This window comes from Gorilla gorilla, chromosome 5 (genome assembly GCF_029281585.2).
Source record: "Gorilla gorilla gorilla isolate KB3781 chromosome 5, NHGRI_mGorGor1-v2.1_pri, whole genome shotgun sequence".
NCBI lineage: Eukaryota > Metazoa > Chordata > Mammalia > Primates > Hominidae > Gorilla > Gorilla gorilla.
Window position 1 is genome coordinate 93,811,021 of NC_073229.2, and position 17,438 is coordinate 93,828,458.

Here is a 17,438-nt window from a genome sequence, read left to right on the forward strand (position 1 = left end):
AAAAATTAAACAATAGAGGTAACATCAATAAAAATGGAGTAAGACATGTGCAAAAACAATACAAAGAATTCCACTATACCCTTCACTCATATTCTCCAAATTTTAACGTTACCTTATCATTCTCTTTTGAACAAGTCTTAATTATTATATATCAATTTCTCTTGAACAAGGTCTTTCATAACCTTGACATTTTGTAGAGTCCAGGGAAGTTAATTTGTAGAATGTCTCTCAATTTGGATTGCCTATTTTCTCATGATTATATTTAGATTATGCTTTTTTCCAGAAATGACAGAGACAGAGAAGTGTTGAGTCCTTCTCAATACATCATATGAAGTGGCAGTCATGTCTATTTGCCCCATTACTGATGAGCTCAACTTAAATCATGTAGTAAGGTGGTTTCAGTCAGGTTTCTCCATTGTACAATTATTATTTCCCCCTCTGTAATTAATATGTTTTGTGGTGACATACTTTCAGAATATGCAAAATCTTGTTCTCACCAAACTTTTAACTTCAAGTTTAGTATCCACTGATGCCTCTTCCCAGAAACAATACGTTTTTTTCTGTGGTATTTGTCAAATGCTGGTTTTCTAATTGCTTCTGTATTTATTTGTTGGCATTCTACTGTAGGGAAGAGCTTTCCCTTCCCCATCATTTACTAATGTATTTACTTATGTCAATATAGACTTATAAATTATTTTATTCAATTAGTTATCATCTGTTATTATCATTATTTTGATACCTAAATGGTCCCAGATTTAGGCAATAGGAGCCCCTACAAACTGGTTCCTTTTATTATATGCCCACTATTCTCTAAACACTTCTTACTTTCTGGCATCAGATGTTCCAAGCTTATTAAGTGCTTTCCCAGCCACAGTCCTAGAATCAGACATTTCTCCAAGAAGCCCTGGTTCCTTTTAATGAGGTTAGGTAGTGGTCTGTCTATTAATTAAAACATATGCATATGCAGAAATCATTACTTTATTAGTACTAAATTAGGACTCTATTTTCAATCCATGGGTGGTTGAATCTGCAAACGCAGAATCTGCAAATGCAGAATCCGCAGATATAGAGGGACTGTTGTAATTCATCTGTTTTTCTTCTCCCTACCTCACTGCTTTCTGCTTTTATCTTATTTTCTTCTGTGTGATTCCTTTTGTTCTTCTGCTTGCTTTTTTGGGATCGGACATTTGTTTTGTTTTTTTTTTTTTTCCACTTTTACTGGTAAGTGTGTTTCAGGCTATGAATTTCTCTGTTTTTTTTTAACTTTATTAAAATACTGAGTTTTATTTCACATGTATATTTTTGTCTCCCCACCATTTCCATGTCTGACCACCACTACTACTATGTCCTATCATAACATTCCATACATACTTAAGACCAAACAAAGGGTGGAGTTCCGTCTTTAAAAACTAAACAGGCATTTTGGACAACACATTATTGGCAATGGAGCCTAGACAACATTTATCAAACATGGTAGGGAAAGTTCCCACTCTGCATTATAAAAAGGACAGCCAGATACCAACTGCTACAGAAATGAAGTAAGACAGAAAAATTTTAACAAATTGTTTAAACTATTTTCTTAAAGATACTTCCTCAACTGCCAGAGATCTTGAATAGCCTCCTGGTCAGTCATCCGGAAGCAATTCTTCATATAATTGATGAACTTGGCTTCCACTTTGGGAAGAGAACCACCTTTTTCTATACTTGCTTGCATTTTTGCTTTAATGTCTTCTACAGAACTAGGTCCTTTTGGTGTTTTAGGAGATTTTTCCTGTTTTTTGAAGGATTCTTACCCGTTTGATCTTGGTGTTGATGATGGTTTTGAGTCTTTTCCATTCTGATTTGGCTTTTGTGCATTTTTGGCTGGATTATCTCATATAGATTTCTTCACTGGTGCTTTTTCTTCAGTTTCCTCATTATCAAAATCATCATTATCATCATCTTCATCATCATCATCATCATCATCATCATCATCATCATCATCTTCATCAGTAGCAAGTTCTACTTTTTTCTGTGGAACCTTGCTACCACCTCCAGCGGCAGACCACTTTCCAGATATACTTAAGAGTTTCACATCCTCCTCCTCTTCATCTACTGACTGCATCTTCCTCCACTGCTACTAAATGTTGTTCACTAATATGCACTGGCCCTGAACTACACTTCAACCGTAAGACCACTGGTGGTGTTATTTCAAAGCCCCTAAGGAAAATTGTTGGCTGTACAGACATTTTCAAAGTTGCCAGTGTTACTTTAATTGGACTGCCTTCGTAATACACTGCCTCTGCTTCAACAATGTGTAATTCATCTTTTCCATCAGCCCCTAAACTGACCGTTCTTAAAGATAACTAGTGCTCATTTTCATCATTATCCACCTTAAAGTGATAATCTTTGTCAGCCTGTAGTTCACAACCAAATAGATAGTTCTGGGGACTCCGGGGGTTTATGTCCATGTCCATCGAATCTTCCATCAGGTGGCGGCACACACTTAGGTGGGAGAGAAGGCAGATGGAGATAAACAACCACTGCTCAAGAGAACAGCCGCACAGGACAGAATCACATCAGGGACTGATCTCTATTTTAAAGGTATCCCACAGATTCTAATATGTTTCAATTATCATTAACTTTTAGAAATTCTGTAATGTATTTCCCCTTTCTTTTCACTCAAAAGTTGCTGAATATAAGGTTAATTTTCAAGTGAAAAGTATGTTAGTCTATTGATTTTGTTACAATTTCTAGTTTTAATGCACTGCAATCAGAGAAAAGTTGTTTGTAATATATCTAATGTTTGAAACTTCCTTGATACTTTCTTCAGGATACAATTAATAATACGATCAACTTTTGTGTTCCCTGTGCATTTGGAGAAAAGGTTATTTTCTATTATCTAGATGTAAAGTTTAAAAGTTGTAAGTTATAACTTACTGATTATTAGGTCTTCTATATTCTTACTCTATTTCATCCACTTGAAATGTTTTACCCTGAGAATGCTGTTAATCTCCTATTACTATTATATTTCAATCTCTACCTTCTGGAATCTCCCATAGTTTTTGCTTTCATAAAGGTGGCTGCTGTGCTAACTGGTACACAGATATCCACAGTTATTATATCTTCATTCTAAATTGTGGCTTTTCATATTTAAAAGTGTGTAAATTTTCTACTGCTGCCAATGACACACCACCACAAACTTAGTGGCCTGAAACAGCATCTACTTATTATCTCAGTTTCTGTGGGTCAGCTGTCTGTGCATAGTGCAGCTCAGTGGATTCTCTGCTTGAGGTCTCACAGGCCCAAAACCAAGAGTAGGGCTATGTTTCCTTCTGGAGACTCCGGGAAAGAAATACTTTCATGCTCTTTCAGATTGTTGGCTGGCATTCAGTTCCTTAAGGTTGTAGAGTTGGAGTTTTCCTTTCTTTGTTGGCTATCATTTGGGAACATCTCTCCGTTTCTTAAGGCTGCTTGCATTCCTTGTCACATTTCCCCCTCTATCTTCAAACCAGTCATGGCAAGTCAGGTCATTCTCGCACTTTGAATATCTTTGATGTACCCTTTATCACTTCTGACTCTAGCCCAGAAAGCTCTCTGCTTTTAAAGGTTCATGTTACTAGACTGAGCCCAACTGAATAACCCAGGATAATCTTTGTATCTTAAGGTTTATAACCTTAACTACATCTGTAAGTTTCCTTTGCCACTTAATGTCACAGGTTTCCTGGATGAGGGCATCATTAGGTGAAGAAAAAGGCACTGTATCTACCACAAAATGTGTCCTTCTTTGTTACAATTGGTGTATTTTGGCTTGAATTCTATTTTGTCTAATAGGATCATTGTTTCCTTATTGTTTCCATTTGTCTAGTATGTCTTTAAACACCCATTTATTTTTAGTCCTTTTGAACTACTGTTTCAGGTGTGTCTCTTTTAAATAGCATACATTGGATCTATCTTCTTTGTGAAGAAAATAAAAATTTTCTTCTAATGGTGAGTTAGGTGTATTCACATTTGTTGATATTATGGACATATTTAGTCTCAATAATATCTTACTGTTAGATAATGTTGTGTATGTTGTATTTCCTGTGTTCTTTACTCTAGGTACCTAGAATAGGCAAACTGATGGAGAGCAGAAAAGAAATCACTAGGGAATGGAGAATTACCGTTTAATAAATACATTGTTTCCATTTGAAAAAGATCAGAAAATGAATAGTGATGATGGTTGCACAACATTGTGAATGTACTTACTGCTATTGAATATACACCTAAAAATATTCCAAATCATAGACTGAGGCATATATATTTTACCACAATAAAAAAATCTAAAAAATATATGCAATATAATTACAAACATGAATTTATAATTTTGTGTATAAGCATAAGAAGTATATATAGTAAAATCTCAAGTTACATTTAAAACCTAATGATCTATAAGTTACCCAGGCCAATTAGCTGTATAAGCTCAAAGTATACTCTTCTGTCAGGGAAGAGTTTATTCAAGTATTTAATGAACATCAGACTGTAGGCTTAGAAATGTGTTCAATATTATATATGAAGGCTGTTTTAAAGAGCTATTATCTTATTCTAATTAGGTGCTTATTTTTATAATTATCTTCAGCACAAAACTAATCTCCCTTCATTTCCATGGTAGGATTTAAGAACTTGAAAAATCCTACATAAAGAACTATAACAGCAGCAGCTGCAATTTTATGAGCTGTTTACATCAAAAGGAACTGCACTGCATACATTATTTCATTTAATTCCCACAACAAAATAAAGTAAGTATATAATTCCATTTTAAGAATGAGAAAAGTGAGGTTCAAAAAGCTTAAGTAAGAAGTTACAGAGTTGGTGAGGAGCAGAGCAAGGACTCAAACCCAGGATTAGGTGACCACAAAGCCTATGCTTCTGAAATAAGTTATGTATATGCTAGGGAAATGCATGGCAATCACAAGATCAACAGGCATCTTCATGGGAACGAAAAAAAAAATCCTCTACTAATTTTAAAAACTGTAAAATTTTTACATTTGCAAAAATTTAAATTTAATTCATTTCATAATAAGACAAACATGAATTATAGTAGAGAATAAAAGGTAACACTGGCACAAAATTTTGAGATAGAACATAACTTCTAAGAAATTTAATGTCAGGAACATCTCAAAGGTCTTAAATTACCTTCAGTATACACAGAGAGAGCTGTATAGAAGGGCAAGTGATTCCTTCTGAAACTATTCCAATCAATAGAAAAAGAGGGAATCCTCCCTAACTCATTTTATGAGGCCAGCATCATTCTGATACCAAAGCCAGGCAGAGACACAACAAAAAAAAGAAAATTTTAGACCAATATCCTTGATGAACATTGATGCAAAAATCCTCAATAAAATACTGGCAAACCGAATCCAGCAGCACATCAAAAAGCTTATCCACCACGATCAAGTGGGCTTCATCCCTGGGATGCAAGGCTGGTTCAATATACGCAAATCAATAAATGTAATCCAGCATATAAACAGAACCAAAGACAAAAACCACATGATTATCTCAATAGATGCAGAAAAAGCCTTTGACAAAATTCAACAATCCTTCATGCTAAAACGTCTCAATAAATTAGGTACTGATGGGACGTATTTCAAAATAATAAGAGCTATCTATGACAAATCCACAGCCAATATCATACTGGATGGGCAAAAACTGGAAGCGTTCCCTTTGAAAACTGGCGCAAGACAGGGATGCCCTCTCTCACCACTCCTATTCAACATAGTGTTGGAAGTTCTGGCCAGGGCAATTAGGCAGGAGAAGGAAATAAAGGGTATTCAATTAGGAAAAGAGGAAGTCAAATTGTCCCTGTTTGCAGTTAACATGATTGTATATCTAGAAAACCCCACTGGCTCAGCCCAAAATCTCCTTCAGCTGATAAGCAACTTCAGCAAAGTCTCAGGATACAAAATCAATGTGCAAAAATCACAAGCATTCTTATACACCAACAACAGACAAACAGAGATCCAAATCATGAGTGAACTCCCATTCACAATTGCTTCAAAGAGAATAAAATACCTAGGAATCCAACTTACAAGGGATGTGAAGGACCTCTTCAAGGAGAACTACAAACCACTGCTCAAGGAAATAAAAGAGGATACAAACAAATGGAAGAACATTCCATGTTCATGGGTAGGAAGAATCAATATCATGAAAATGGCCATACTGCCCAAGGTAATTTACAGATTCAATGCCATCCCCATCAAGCTACCAATGCCCTTCTTCACAGAATTGGAAAAAACTACTTTAAAGTTCATATGGAACCAAAAAAGAGCCCGCATCGTCAAGTCAATACTAAGCCAAAAGAACAAAGCTGGAGGCATCACACTACCTGACTTCAAACTATACTACAAGGCTACAGTAACCAAAACAGCATGGTACTGGTACCAAAACAGAGATATACATCAATGGAACAGAACAGAGCCCTCAGAAATAACGCCACATATCTACAACTATCTGATCTTTGACAAACCTGAGAAAAACAAGCAATGGGGAAAGGATTCCCTATTTAATAAATGGTGCTGGGAAAACTGGCTAGCCATATGTAGAAAGCTGAAACTGGATCCCTTCCTTACACCTTATACAAAAATCAATTCAAGATGGATTAAAGACTTAAATGTTAGACCTAAAACCATAAAAATCCTAGAAGAAAACCTAGGCATTACCATTCAAGACATAGACATGGGCAAGGACTTCATGTCTAAAACACCAAAAGCAATGGCAACAACAGCCAAAATTGACAAATGGGATCTAATTAAACTAAAGAGCTTCTGCACAGCAAAAGAAACTACCATCAGAGTGAACAGGCAACCTACAAAATGGGAGAAAATTTTCACAACCTACTCATCTGACAAAGGGCTAATATCCAGAATCTACAATGAACTCAAACAAATTTACAAGAAAAAAACAAACAACCCCATCAAAAAGTGGGCAAAGGACATGAACAGACACTTCTCAAAAGAGGACATTTATGCAGCCAAAAAACACATGAAAAAATGCTCACCATCACTGGCCATCAGAGAAATGCAAATCAAAACCACAACGAGATACCATCTCACACCAGTTAGAATGGCAATCATTAAAAAGTCAGGAAACAACAGGTGCTGGAGAGGATGTGGAGAAATAGGAACACTTTTACACTGTTGGTGGGACTGTAAACTAGTTCAACCATTGTGGAAGTCAGTGTGGCGATTCCTCAAGGATCTAGAACTGGAAATACCATTTGACCCAGCCATCCCATTACTGGGTATATACCCAAAGGACTATAAATCATGCTGCTATAAAGACACATGCACAGGTATGTTTATTGCGGCATTATTCACAATAGCAAAGACTTGGAACCAACACAAATGTCCAACAATAATAGACTGGATTAAGAAAATGTGGCACATATACAGCATGGAATACTATGCAGCCATAAAAAGTGCTGAGTTCATGTCCTTTGTAGGGACATGGGTGAAATTGGAAATCATCATTCTCAGTAAACTATCGCAAGAACAAAAAACCAGACACTGCATATTCTCACTCATAGGTGGGAATTGAACAATGAGATCACATGGACACAGGAAGGGGAATATCACACTCTGGGGACTGTTGTGCGGTGGGGGGAGGGGGGAGGGATAGCATTGGGAGATATACCTAATGCTAGATGACGAGTTAGTGGGTGCAGCGCACCAGCATGGCACATGTATACATATGTAACTAACCTGCACATTGTGCACATGTACCCTAAAACTTAAAGTATAATAATAAAAAAGAAAAGAAAAAAAGAAGGGCAAGTGGACCTAGATCCACTTTCTTCCTCTAGTTTGACTTGAATGTTAATGTTTAAGAAACACTAAATGAGCTGGGCGTGGTGGCTCAAGCCTGTAATCCCAGCACTTTGGGAGGCTGAGGCAGGCAGATCGCCTGAGGTCAGGAGTTCCAGACCAGCCTGACCAACATGGAGAAACCCCGTCTCTACTAAAAATACAAAATTAGCCAGGCGTGGTGGCACATGTCTGTAATCCCAGCTACTTAGGAGGCTGAGGCAGGAGAATCACTTGAACCTGGGAGGCGGAGCTTGCGGTGAGCTGAGATTGCGCCATTGGACTCCAGCCTGGGTAACAAGAGCAAAACTCCATCTCAAAAAAAAAAAAAAAGAAAAGAAACATTAAATGAAAATTTGGCTTCCTATTTCTGAATTACACCAATTGTAGACAAACACAGAGATAAATGAACAACAACTTTCATATCTCATTTAAGGAAAAAAAGTAGTGTTTATCTCATCATAATACACATTAAACCCTCAATTACATAACGATCAGTTTGTACCCCTAGAGATTCCTTCAGGCATGTCTATTACCCTATTCCTAACTTAGGACCAGACATGGAAAGATGGGTAAAAATTTAGATCAATATTCAGAAATGACACATTTACTAACAAAAAGAATAACTGTACTGGAGGTTTCAGCCAGTGAAATTAGAAAAGTAAAAAATAAAAGCAATTACAAATCTTATAAGGAAGAAGTAAAACTGTCTTTTAGCAGCTGATATGATCATGTATAAAAGAAAACCTCCTAAGGAAGCTACAACGAAGGTACTAGAACTAATAATTCAACCAGGTTGCAGGATATAAGAGTAAAATACAAAGACAAATTTCTACATACTAACAACAAATATTAAAAACTGTAATTAAACAATATAATTTGCAAGACTAAAAAAATACTTAGAGGTAAATTTATCAAGATATTTTTAAGACCTCTACTTTGAACACTACAAAACATTCCTGAGAGAAATTTAAGATGTAAATAAATAGATATCATGTTCATGGATAGAATATATCAATTCTCCCCCAAATTTATCTATAAGAGTGAAAGTAATCCCAATAGATATCCTAGTGGATGTTTTGTGGAATTATAAATTGATTCTTAAATGTATATGAAAATGCAAAGGATTTGGCAAAGCCAAAATGATTTTGAAAAACGAAAATAAAACTGAATAATTCATACTACCTAACTTCATGGCAGATTATAAAGCTCTATTAACCAAGTATTAGCATAAAGACATATAGATCAATGAGTAGAATGGAGATTCCAGAAATAGACCCACACTTACACTACAATCAATTTATTTGACAAAACTTCCAAGGAAAGTCAATGAGCAAAGGATAGTCTTGAAAAAAAAATTATGCTGGAACAATTGGATACCCACATAGAAAATAAAATGAACCTTAACCCTTAAGTCATACCATAGCACAAAAGTAACTTAAATGGGGTCATGATCCCAAGCATAAGATGTAAATCTACAAAATTTCTAGAAGAAAATGTTTCTTACCTTAGGATAGACAAACATTTCTGAGGACACAAAAATATGAACCAAAAATAGACATATAAATTAATATTCATCAAAATTTAAGAAACATCTGAATTACAGTGTTAAGAAACCAAAAACATAAAGAAAACTTGCCACGAACTAGGAGACGATACTATACATATATTTGACAAAGTGCTAGATCCAGACTATATAATGAACACTTGTATCTCACTCATAATACAAAACCCTAATTTAGAAAATGGCCAAGAGATTTAAACACACATTTTACAGAAAATAGCCAATAAGCATACAAAAAGATGCTAAATATCATTTAGTCACCAATGAAATGCAAAGCAAAACTGTGAGATGCTACTGCACATTCATAAGAATAACTCTTACAGACACTACATAAGAGTTGACAAGAATGTGAAACAATGGGCAATCTCTTATTGCTGTGGGAATGCAAAACGGTTGTAACCCTTTTGGAAAACACTTTGGCAGTTTCTTATAAACATATTAAACGTTAGATCCAAAAATTCTACTCAAGTATTTATCCAAAAGAAATGAATGAAAGCATATCAACACAAAGGTTTGTACAAAAGTGTTCATATTAGCATTATTCATTATAGTCTCAAACCAGAAACAACCCAAATTTCCACCAACAAGGGTGAGTGAATAAACAAATTGTGATACAGACACACACTGTAATACCACTGAACAATAAAACTGAATAAACCACTGGGCAAAAAAATAGTATTAAATAATAACATGAGCAAATCTCAAAAATTGTGCCATGCCAAAGAAGCCATCAGACAAAAGATTGTACACTCTATGATTCCATTTATTTAAAATTCCAGAACACATAAAACTGACGTCTAATGATAGAAAGGACATCAATAATTACCTAAAGTCTGAGCTCAGGGGAGCAAGAGAGGGCATGAGGTAGATTTTTCGAGTGATGTGGATGCCCTATCTATCTATATGGGGCAAAACCAGTCTGTACACTTAGTAAAGTTGATTTGAAAATCCTTCTAAACATATGTTTGGTGAAATGGAACATAGCATATATAAAAGAAGGCAGCTGATGTTAGAGACCAGATTATAAATATTTATAAAAACCTAAAAACAATTTAGGATTAAAGTAAAGCTGGAGAGAGTTTCATCATACTTTCAGTGCTATGAGGACAAATCACCTTGAGGTAAAAAAAACTGGGATGAATTTTTTAAAAATTTATTCTAACAGAAGATTTAAAAAGTGATTATATAGAAAAATTAACTGATTATGGTATATTTTTAAAAATCTCTTTCAAACCAGGGGCTTTTTAGGGTGAGCAGTTAGTGCATTTCTTTCTAATTATAAAAGGTGGAAAAAGCAGCACCCAAATTGAACCTGACTGACTCATCTTTGAATGGTTCTTTGAACCATTTCTTTTTCTTTTTTTAACATTTAAGTTCACGGGTATAAATGCAGGTTTGCTACATAGGTAAACTTGCGTCATGGTGGTGGTTGTACAGATAATTTCATCACCCAGGTACTAAGCAAGGAACCCATTAGTTATTCTACCTGATCCTCTCCTTCCTCCCACCCTCCACCCTCTGAAAGGCCCCAGAGTGTGTTGTTCCCCTCTATCTGTCCATGTTGAACCACTTCTTTTAAAATTTAGCACAAACCCACTTTCCAGCTTCATTCTGCCTAACTTCAAGTTAGTCCACTGACTGAATTTTCTGAATTACAACTTGTATGCTATTGTATACAAAGGTCTGGTGTTTGAAATGCTTCCAGATATACAATGAGCATATTTGGAAGTCTGTGGCCAACAGTTTTTGTTACTTTTTAGTCTGAGCCATATTAAAGTGATCTTAATTCATTCTAGGTAATTAGGTTTAAGTACCATAGTCCCAAGAATTCAAGGCTGGCAAACAATGGTTTCCAAAAAAAGAAAATAATAATTTTCCATGTCAAATAATATCTTTAACATACTTTCAGAAACATAATCTAACAATGAGGCAAATTCTATTACTGTCAGTCAGAGTTCCTATGTTCTTTTTTTTAGATTAAAGTCATTTTGTTTCTCACAGTTTTAACAACCCATACAAATAGATAAATTCATAAAGAAAATGTCACACATACATAATTGGAACATTATTCAGCCTTGTAAAAAATAAGAGAATCCTCTCATTTGTGACAACATGGATGTGCCTGAAAGACATTATGCTAAGTGAAATAAGTCAGGCACAGAAAGACACTGCACAATTCTTATGTGAGACACCTGAAATAGGAAAAAGTATAGATATAGAAATTAGAATAGTAGTTACCAGGGAATGCAGAAAAGAGAGAAAAAGAGTTGTCATCTAAGGGATATAAAGATGCAGTTACACAAGATGAATAAGTTCCAGAGGTCTGCCATGAGAGGGCCTACAGTCAACAATAATATGTGGTACATATAAAATTTTAGAAAGAATGGATCTCATTTTAAATGTTAACAAATCAACAACAGCAACAAAGGAAAACATAGAAAGTTTTGGAGGTGATGGATATGCCCATTACCCAGAATGTGGTGATAGCCACATAAATGAATATGTATGTTTAAACTCACCAAATTGCATTAATTAACTATGTGCAGTTTTAAAAGAAACAACTGTATCTCCATAAAAGTGGGAGGAAACACCAGTATGGTAAAGCATGAAAACAAAAATGTACACCAATAGAAAAGAATAGAGAGCCTAGAAATAAATCCACAAACCTAGTCAATTTATTTTTGATAAGGGTACCATGAATACATACTAAGGAAAGGATAGTCAATCCAACACAGTGCTGGAAAAAATGAACACGCCAACAGAATGAAACTGGGCCCTTATTTTACACCATACACAAAAACCAAATCAAAATAGACTAAACACTTAACATAAGACCTGAAACTGTAAATCTACTAGGAGAAAGCATAGGCTCCTAAGCTCTAAGTCCCAGATCAATTTAAAGGAAAGTATAAACTTGAAGAATATGCTAGCAGCATATTGCAATACTTATCTATATTTTTATTTTAATTTCCCAACAATTGTTGTAATACATTGCTCAGAAAGGTTATGCACCTTACCCAAACTACCAAAGAGAGCTGTGATTTAAAACCAGATTAAACCCCCAAATCCATCTAAGTACCATGCTGTAATGCCTCAAAAGGAGAGCTCAATCTCTCCAAGAGGTACTATATAAACTTGGGAGAAGAGTGACAGCATAATTTTTAAAAACTTCATTTACCTTCAGGGGACGCAGAGCGCCACAAAATTTTGTCCACCAGCTGTTTTCAATGAATTCTAAATGTCTCTCTCTCTTCTTAAGTGTTCGTAACCTTTCTTCAAATTGTTTTAAGGCGCGTTTATCCCTTGCTGGCAAAGGTCGACCATCTTTGCTCTGCAAATAACAGAACAAAATAAAACTTTTACCATTAACATCTTAATAAAGTACCCAGCAGATTTAGCAGATCAGGCAACAAAACCTTTTCAGGATGGACACTCTTTAGGCAAATTTACAAACTAAAAAAAACCTGACAACTGCAATATGACAATAAACATAGGATAACCAAGGTCAGCATAAAAATGTGGATGTGTGTACATTTATGCCTACCTTCCTCTTGATCCCAATACATGGTAGAGTTATGTGGAGATAACCATTTGTAAAAACATTCCACAAAAAGTATGTTTGATAAGAAGTGTTAACTACTATGTACTTTGCTCAATGATTCTCCCTCCTCTCCAAACTCACTGTATCACTTATTTCAATATATTTGGCTCTGCCCCTTCCCTCTCTTTAGTCAAGTGGTTATGTTACCTGAACTGATGATTCTCAGCCCAATTCAAATGCTAGCAGAATGAAGCAACACAAGCACAGATGGCATACAGAGGTTTTTGTAACAATTGCTAAGAACTGATACTTCCTTGTTTTCCAAGTACTTTGGCAAATGAGTCAAGCTTTCTTTGGCCAACCTATCTGACAGATAATTTCCATCTATTTTTACATGACACTTTCTGTAACCATGAGCAGTACCTTTCTCATCATATTTCATAGATACACTTTCCCACTGAACTCTCCTGCTCCTGTCTTCAATTGGGTACAAAAATAAAACAACAACTAAATACAGAAAAGGTAAAATATAAAATTGTTTTTATCAGCAGGAACAAGAAAAATATTTGTATAGGATTACATTTTTAAAGTGTAGATACATTAGCTATCAGAATGTCTTTAATATTCCTATTAAGGTTTAAATAGGTTCCTAGCAGATACACAACATATTGCTCTTCCCATATATCCTAGTGCAGCCTCAATTTGAAATCATAACTATAATGCAGAGAATCCCTATGTAACCTTTAATAAAGAGATTTACACAGTTACAACAATCTCTTTACATATCGGCATCACTATGATCTTCTGGAACCAATCATCCTCTCCCACACCTTATCTTGTTGCTTGTCAAACTTCATGCATAAGAATCACTTGGAAAGTTTGTTAAATACAGATATCTAGGCCCTATCCCCAGAGGATATGATTTTGTAGGTCTTGGGTGGAGCCTAGAATTTGAATTTCTACCAAATTTCCAGGAGATGCAGATGCTACTAGTCCAGAGACCACACATTACATACTACAGACTATATTCCATTCCTCTAAGTACATTGGGTATTATCACTGGATCCCAGAAAACGAAAACTAAGAGGGATTTTCTGAAGATCAGAGTAATAAAATGAACACTCCCTTCTGGAAGATAAATCCAGGTAACAATACTTCAAGTGTGTGGTATGAGAAGGATTCGGCACTTTATATCTTAACCATAACAATTTTCCCTAAAATTTCCATTATCGTATCAAAAAGATACTACAAATGAGGTAATTTTGTCTCAATGCTGGCGTTCACTATTTTAGAAAAAAAAATAGTAAACTGATTAAAGGATCCACTTGAAACAAACCCAAGTTATCTGCCTACTTGGTGAATGCTTCAGTGGAATGAGGGATGAATTTCCATTCTGCATTGCCAATTGACTAAACGAATATAAGAATAATTTTGATCGGAGAAACAAATACTAAGATGTAAACTCAGCAGTGAACATCTACCTCATTTGAAAGAAAAAATGTAGTTATACAGGTTAAAATGTAGTTAAACAAACCCCTGGTTAAGAAAAAAAGTAAAACATGAAAGCTTCCCTTCACACTGTCTGTCTCCAATTACCATATTACCATTCCCCTTTCCTATGGTTTTTACTGTTAAGCAGTTAAATATCCTTCAGCAAATTTTCTATTTACACACACACACACAAGTACACATATACAAATGTATTTACGATGCCTTATGATATGTTAGTAATTTTTCCTGATCTTCTCCCTCCTTCCACCCTCTACCCTCCAGTGGGGCCCTAGTATGCACTGTTCCCCTCTATGTGTCCATGTGTTCTCATCACTTAGCTTCCATTTGTGAGAACATGCAGTATTAGATTTTCTGTTCATGTGTTAGTTTGCTAAGGATAATGGCCTCCAGCTCCCTCCATGTCCCTGCAAGGGACATGATCTCATTTTTTTATGGCTGCATACTATTCCATGGTGTATATGTAACACATTTTCTTTATGCAGTCTACCATTGATGAGCATTTAGGTTGATTCCATGTCTTTGCTATTGTGAATAGTGCTGCAGTGAACATTTGTGTGCATGTGTCTTTATCGCAGAATGCTTTATATTCCTCTGGGTATACACCCACTAATAGGACTGCTGGGGTTGGATGGTAGTCCTACTTTTAGTTCTTTGTGGAATCGCCATACTACTTTCCACAATGGTTGAACTAATTTGCACTTCTACCAACAGTGTATAAGCGTTCTCTTTTCTCAGCAACCTTGCTGGCATCTGTTATTTTTTGACTTTTTAATAACAGCCATTCTGACTGGTATGAGATGGTATCTCATTGTGGTTTTTATTTGCATTTCTCTAATGGTCAGTGATGTTGAGCTTTTTTCATATGATTGTTTGGCCACATGTATGTCTTCTTTTGAGAAGTGTCTTGCACCTTTCTTGTGCATAAAACTGGTCTTCTCTTTTTATATTTATTTCTCATAAATCTTCTGAATAACTCTTTGAGACTAATAGTATTATATTCATTTATTAAATGAGAAAAAAAGGCCTACAGATGTTATGTGCACAATCAGTAGAGCTAGATTTTGAACTGAGATAGTCTGATTTTTACATGACATAATTCTTCAAGCTACATATAGATTTATAAATATATCTCATTCCTTTTCATCATTGCACATTACAAGATGGTATCTAGATTTAACAACTTATTTTGAACATGCAGATTATTTCCTTTTTAAATTTTTGTTGAGGGCCATTAACAATGTGCCATAAACATTCTTATATACCTGGATACAAACATGTACATACAATTCAGCAGGATAATTTCCTAGAGGTAAACTGTTAGATTAAACTTTAATTATTAAATAAATATTTAATTATTAATTAATTTTAAATATTAAAATATATATGTATTTATATGTACAGGCACATGTCAAAACATTCAATTTTCTTTAAAAAGTTGTATATTTTATATACTCACAAACAGTCTATCTAATCCCCAAATTCTGATAAAAATTTGACACAGATGAAAATTTAAAAGAGGTCCAAAGAAGTTTTAAAAAATATATTGAGTTGTTCTCGACATATATTATTATTTTACAGTTTGTGGCTATTGTGAATGGGATTATTTTGTATTACATCTTCCAACTAATTAATGATTTTTATGTTTACATCTAGGCACTGTGATAAACTCTTATTAGTTCTACTAGTTTGTCAGTTGATTATTTTAGATTATCATGGTAGATGATATTTGCCAACAAAAAACGTTATTTTCCTTTTTCCCCCTCCTCTCCATGCTTATATGTAAATTCTAAATTATTTCTTATCTGACTCACATTGCCAGATATATGCTAAAAGTAACAAGGATACTAACATTACTCCTATATTTGACGTTAATGGGAATGTTTCTATTCTTTCACTATTAAGTATTATGCTCATTAGAGGCTTCCTTTCCATATTTTCTTATCTTTATTTTGAAAAGACTTTTTAAAAAAATGTAACTACAAATTAACTTTTAGCAAATACTCTGACATCTACTAAGATGTTTATATTTCACCTTTAATCTCAACATATTAAACTACTTTAATGTATTTTCTGATGTATCATGTTTGCATTTCTGAGATAAACCTAATCTGATGATTACGAAATATTCTCTTATTATAGCACAGGTTTTGAATTGCTATTTTTTGTTTGTTTGTTTGTTTTTAAACAGGGTCTTGCTCCATCATCCGGATAGGTTGGAGTGCAGCGGCACGATCATGGATCACTGCAGCCGCAACTTCCTGGGCTCAAGTGATCGTCCCAACTCAGTCTCCCAAGTAGTTGGGACTATAGGCATGCCACTATACCTAGCTAAGTTTTTGTATTTTTTTTTGTAGAGATGGGGTTTTGCCATATTGCCCAGGCTGGTACCAAAATCCTAAGCTCAAGCAATCTGGGACTACAGGTGTGAGCCACCAGTACGTACCTAGCCACTTATATTTTATTTGTATTAAAATATTTGCTTCTACTTTCATAAGAAAGCCAGTATACAGCTTTCTTTTTTGTGTGCTGTTATTGTCTGGTTTATTTATCAGAATCATACTAGCTTAGGAGAAAAATTTAGAGGACTTGCCATTTTTTTACCATGATCTTTGAGTAAGATTTATCTGTTACTTGAAGATGACAGAGGAAGAAAAACTTTTTACAGTATTTTTAGAAGTACATTTAATTGGCAAGGGGTTACATGTAATCTTTAGCTTATTCAACTAGTAAATAAAACTTGAACATAAATATAGAAAAATATAATATTATAAACGATGATACCTGAGAACTAGTAAGATCTTGATCATACATAAGAAAAACTTTTGTTTTTTAAGTGTTAGAACAATGATAGAAATTCTCAAATTGCTAGTGTCCTACATTACACAGAAGACAAATTTTTAAAAATATAGACATGGTTTTGTAAGGATACTGTATTAGTCCATTCTTATGCTGCTATAAAGAACTACTTGAGACTGGGTACTTTATAAAGGAAAGAGGTTTG

The 17,438-nt window shown here is 34.8% G+C and overlaps 1 protein-coding gene and 1 pseudogene across 2 annotated transcripts in view; both read right to left on the minus strand.

Annotated features, from left to right (window-relative positions):
- Positions 1 to 17,438, minus strand: part of LMBRD1 (LMBR1 domain containing 1) — a 153,971-nt gene that overhangs the window by 27,920 nt on the left and 108,613 nt on the right. For both annotated transcript variants that reach the window (XM_031012196.3, XM_063707694.1), the window contains one exon: positions 12,563 to 12,715. In XM_031012196.3, the coding sequence (XP_030868056.1) occupies positions 12,563 to 12,715 (153 nt within the window). The remainder of the gene's footprint in view (positions 1 to 12,562; positions 12,716 to 17,438) is intronic.
- On the minus strand, positions 186 to 5,364 carry LOC129534423 (nucleophosmin-like; annotated as a pseudogene).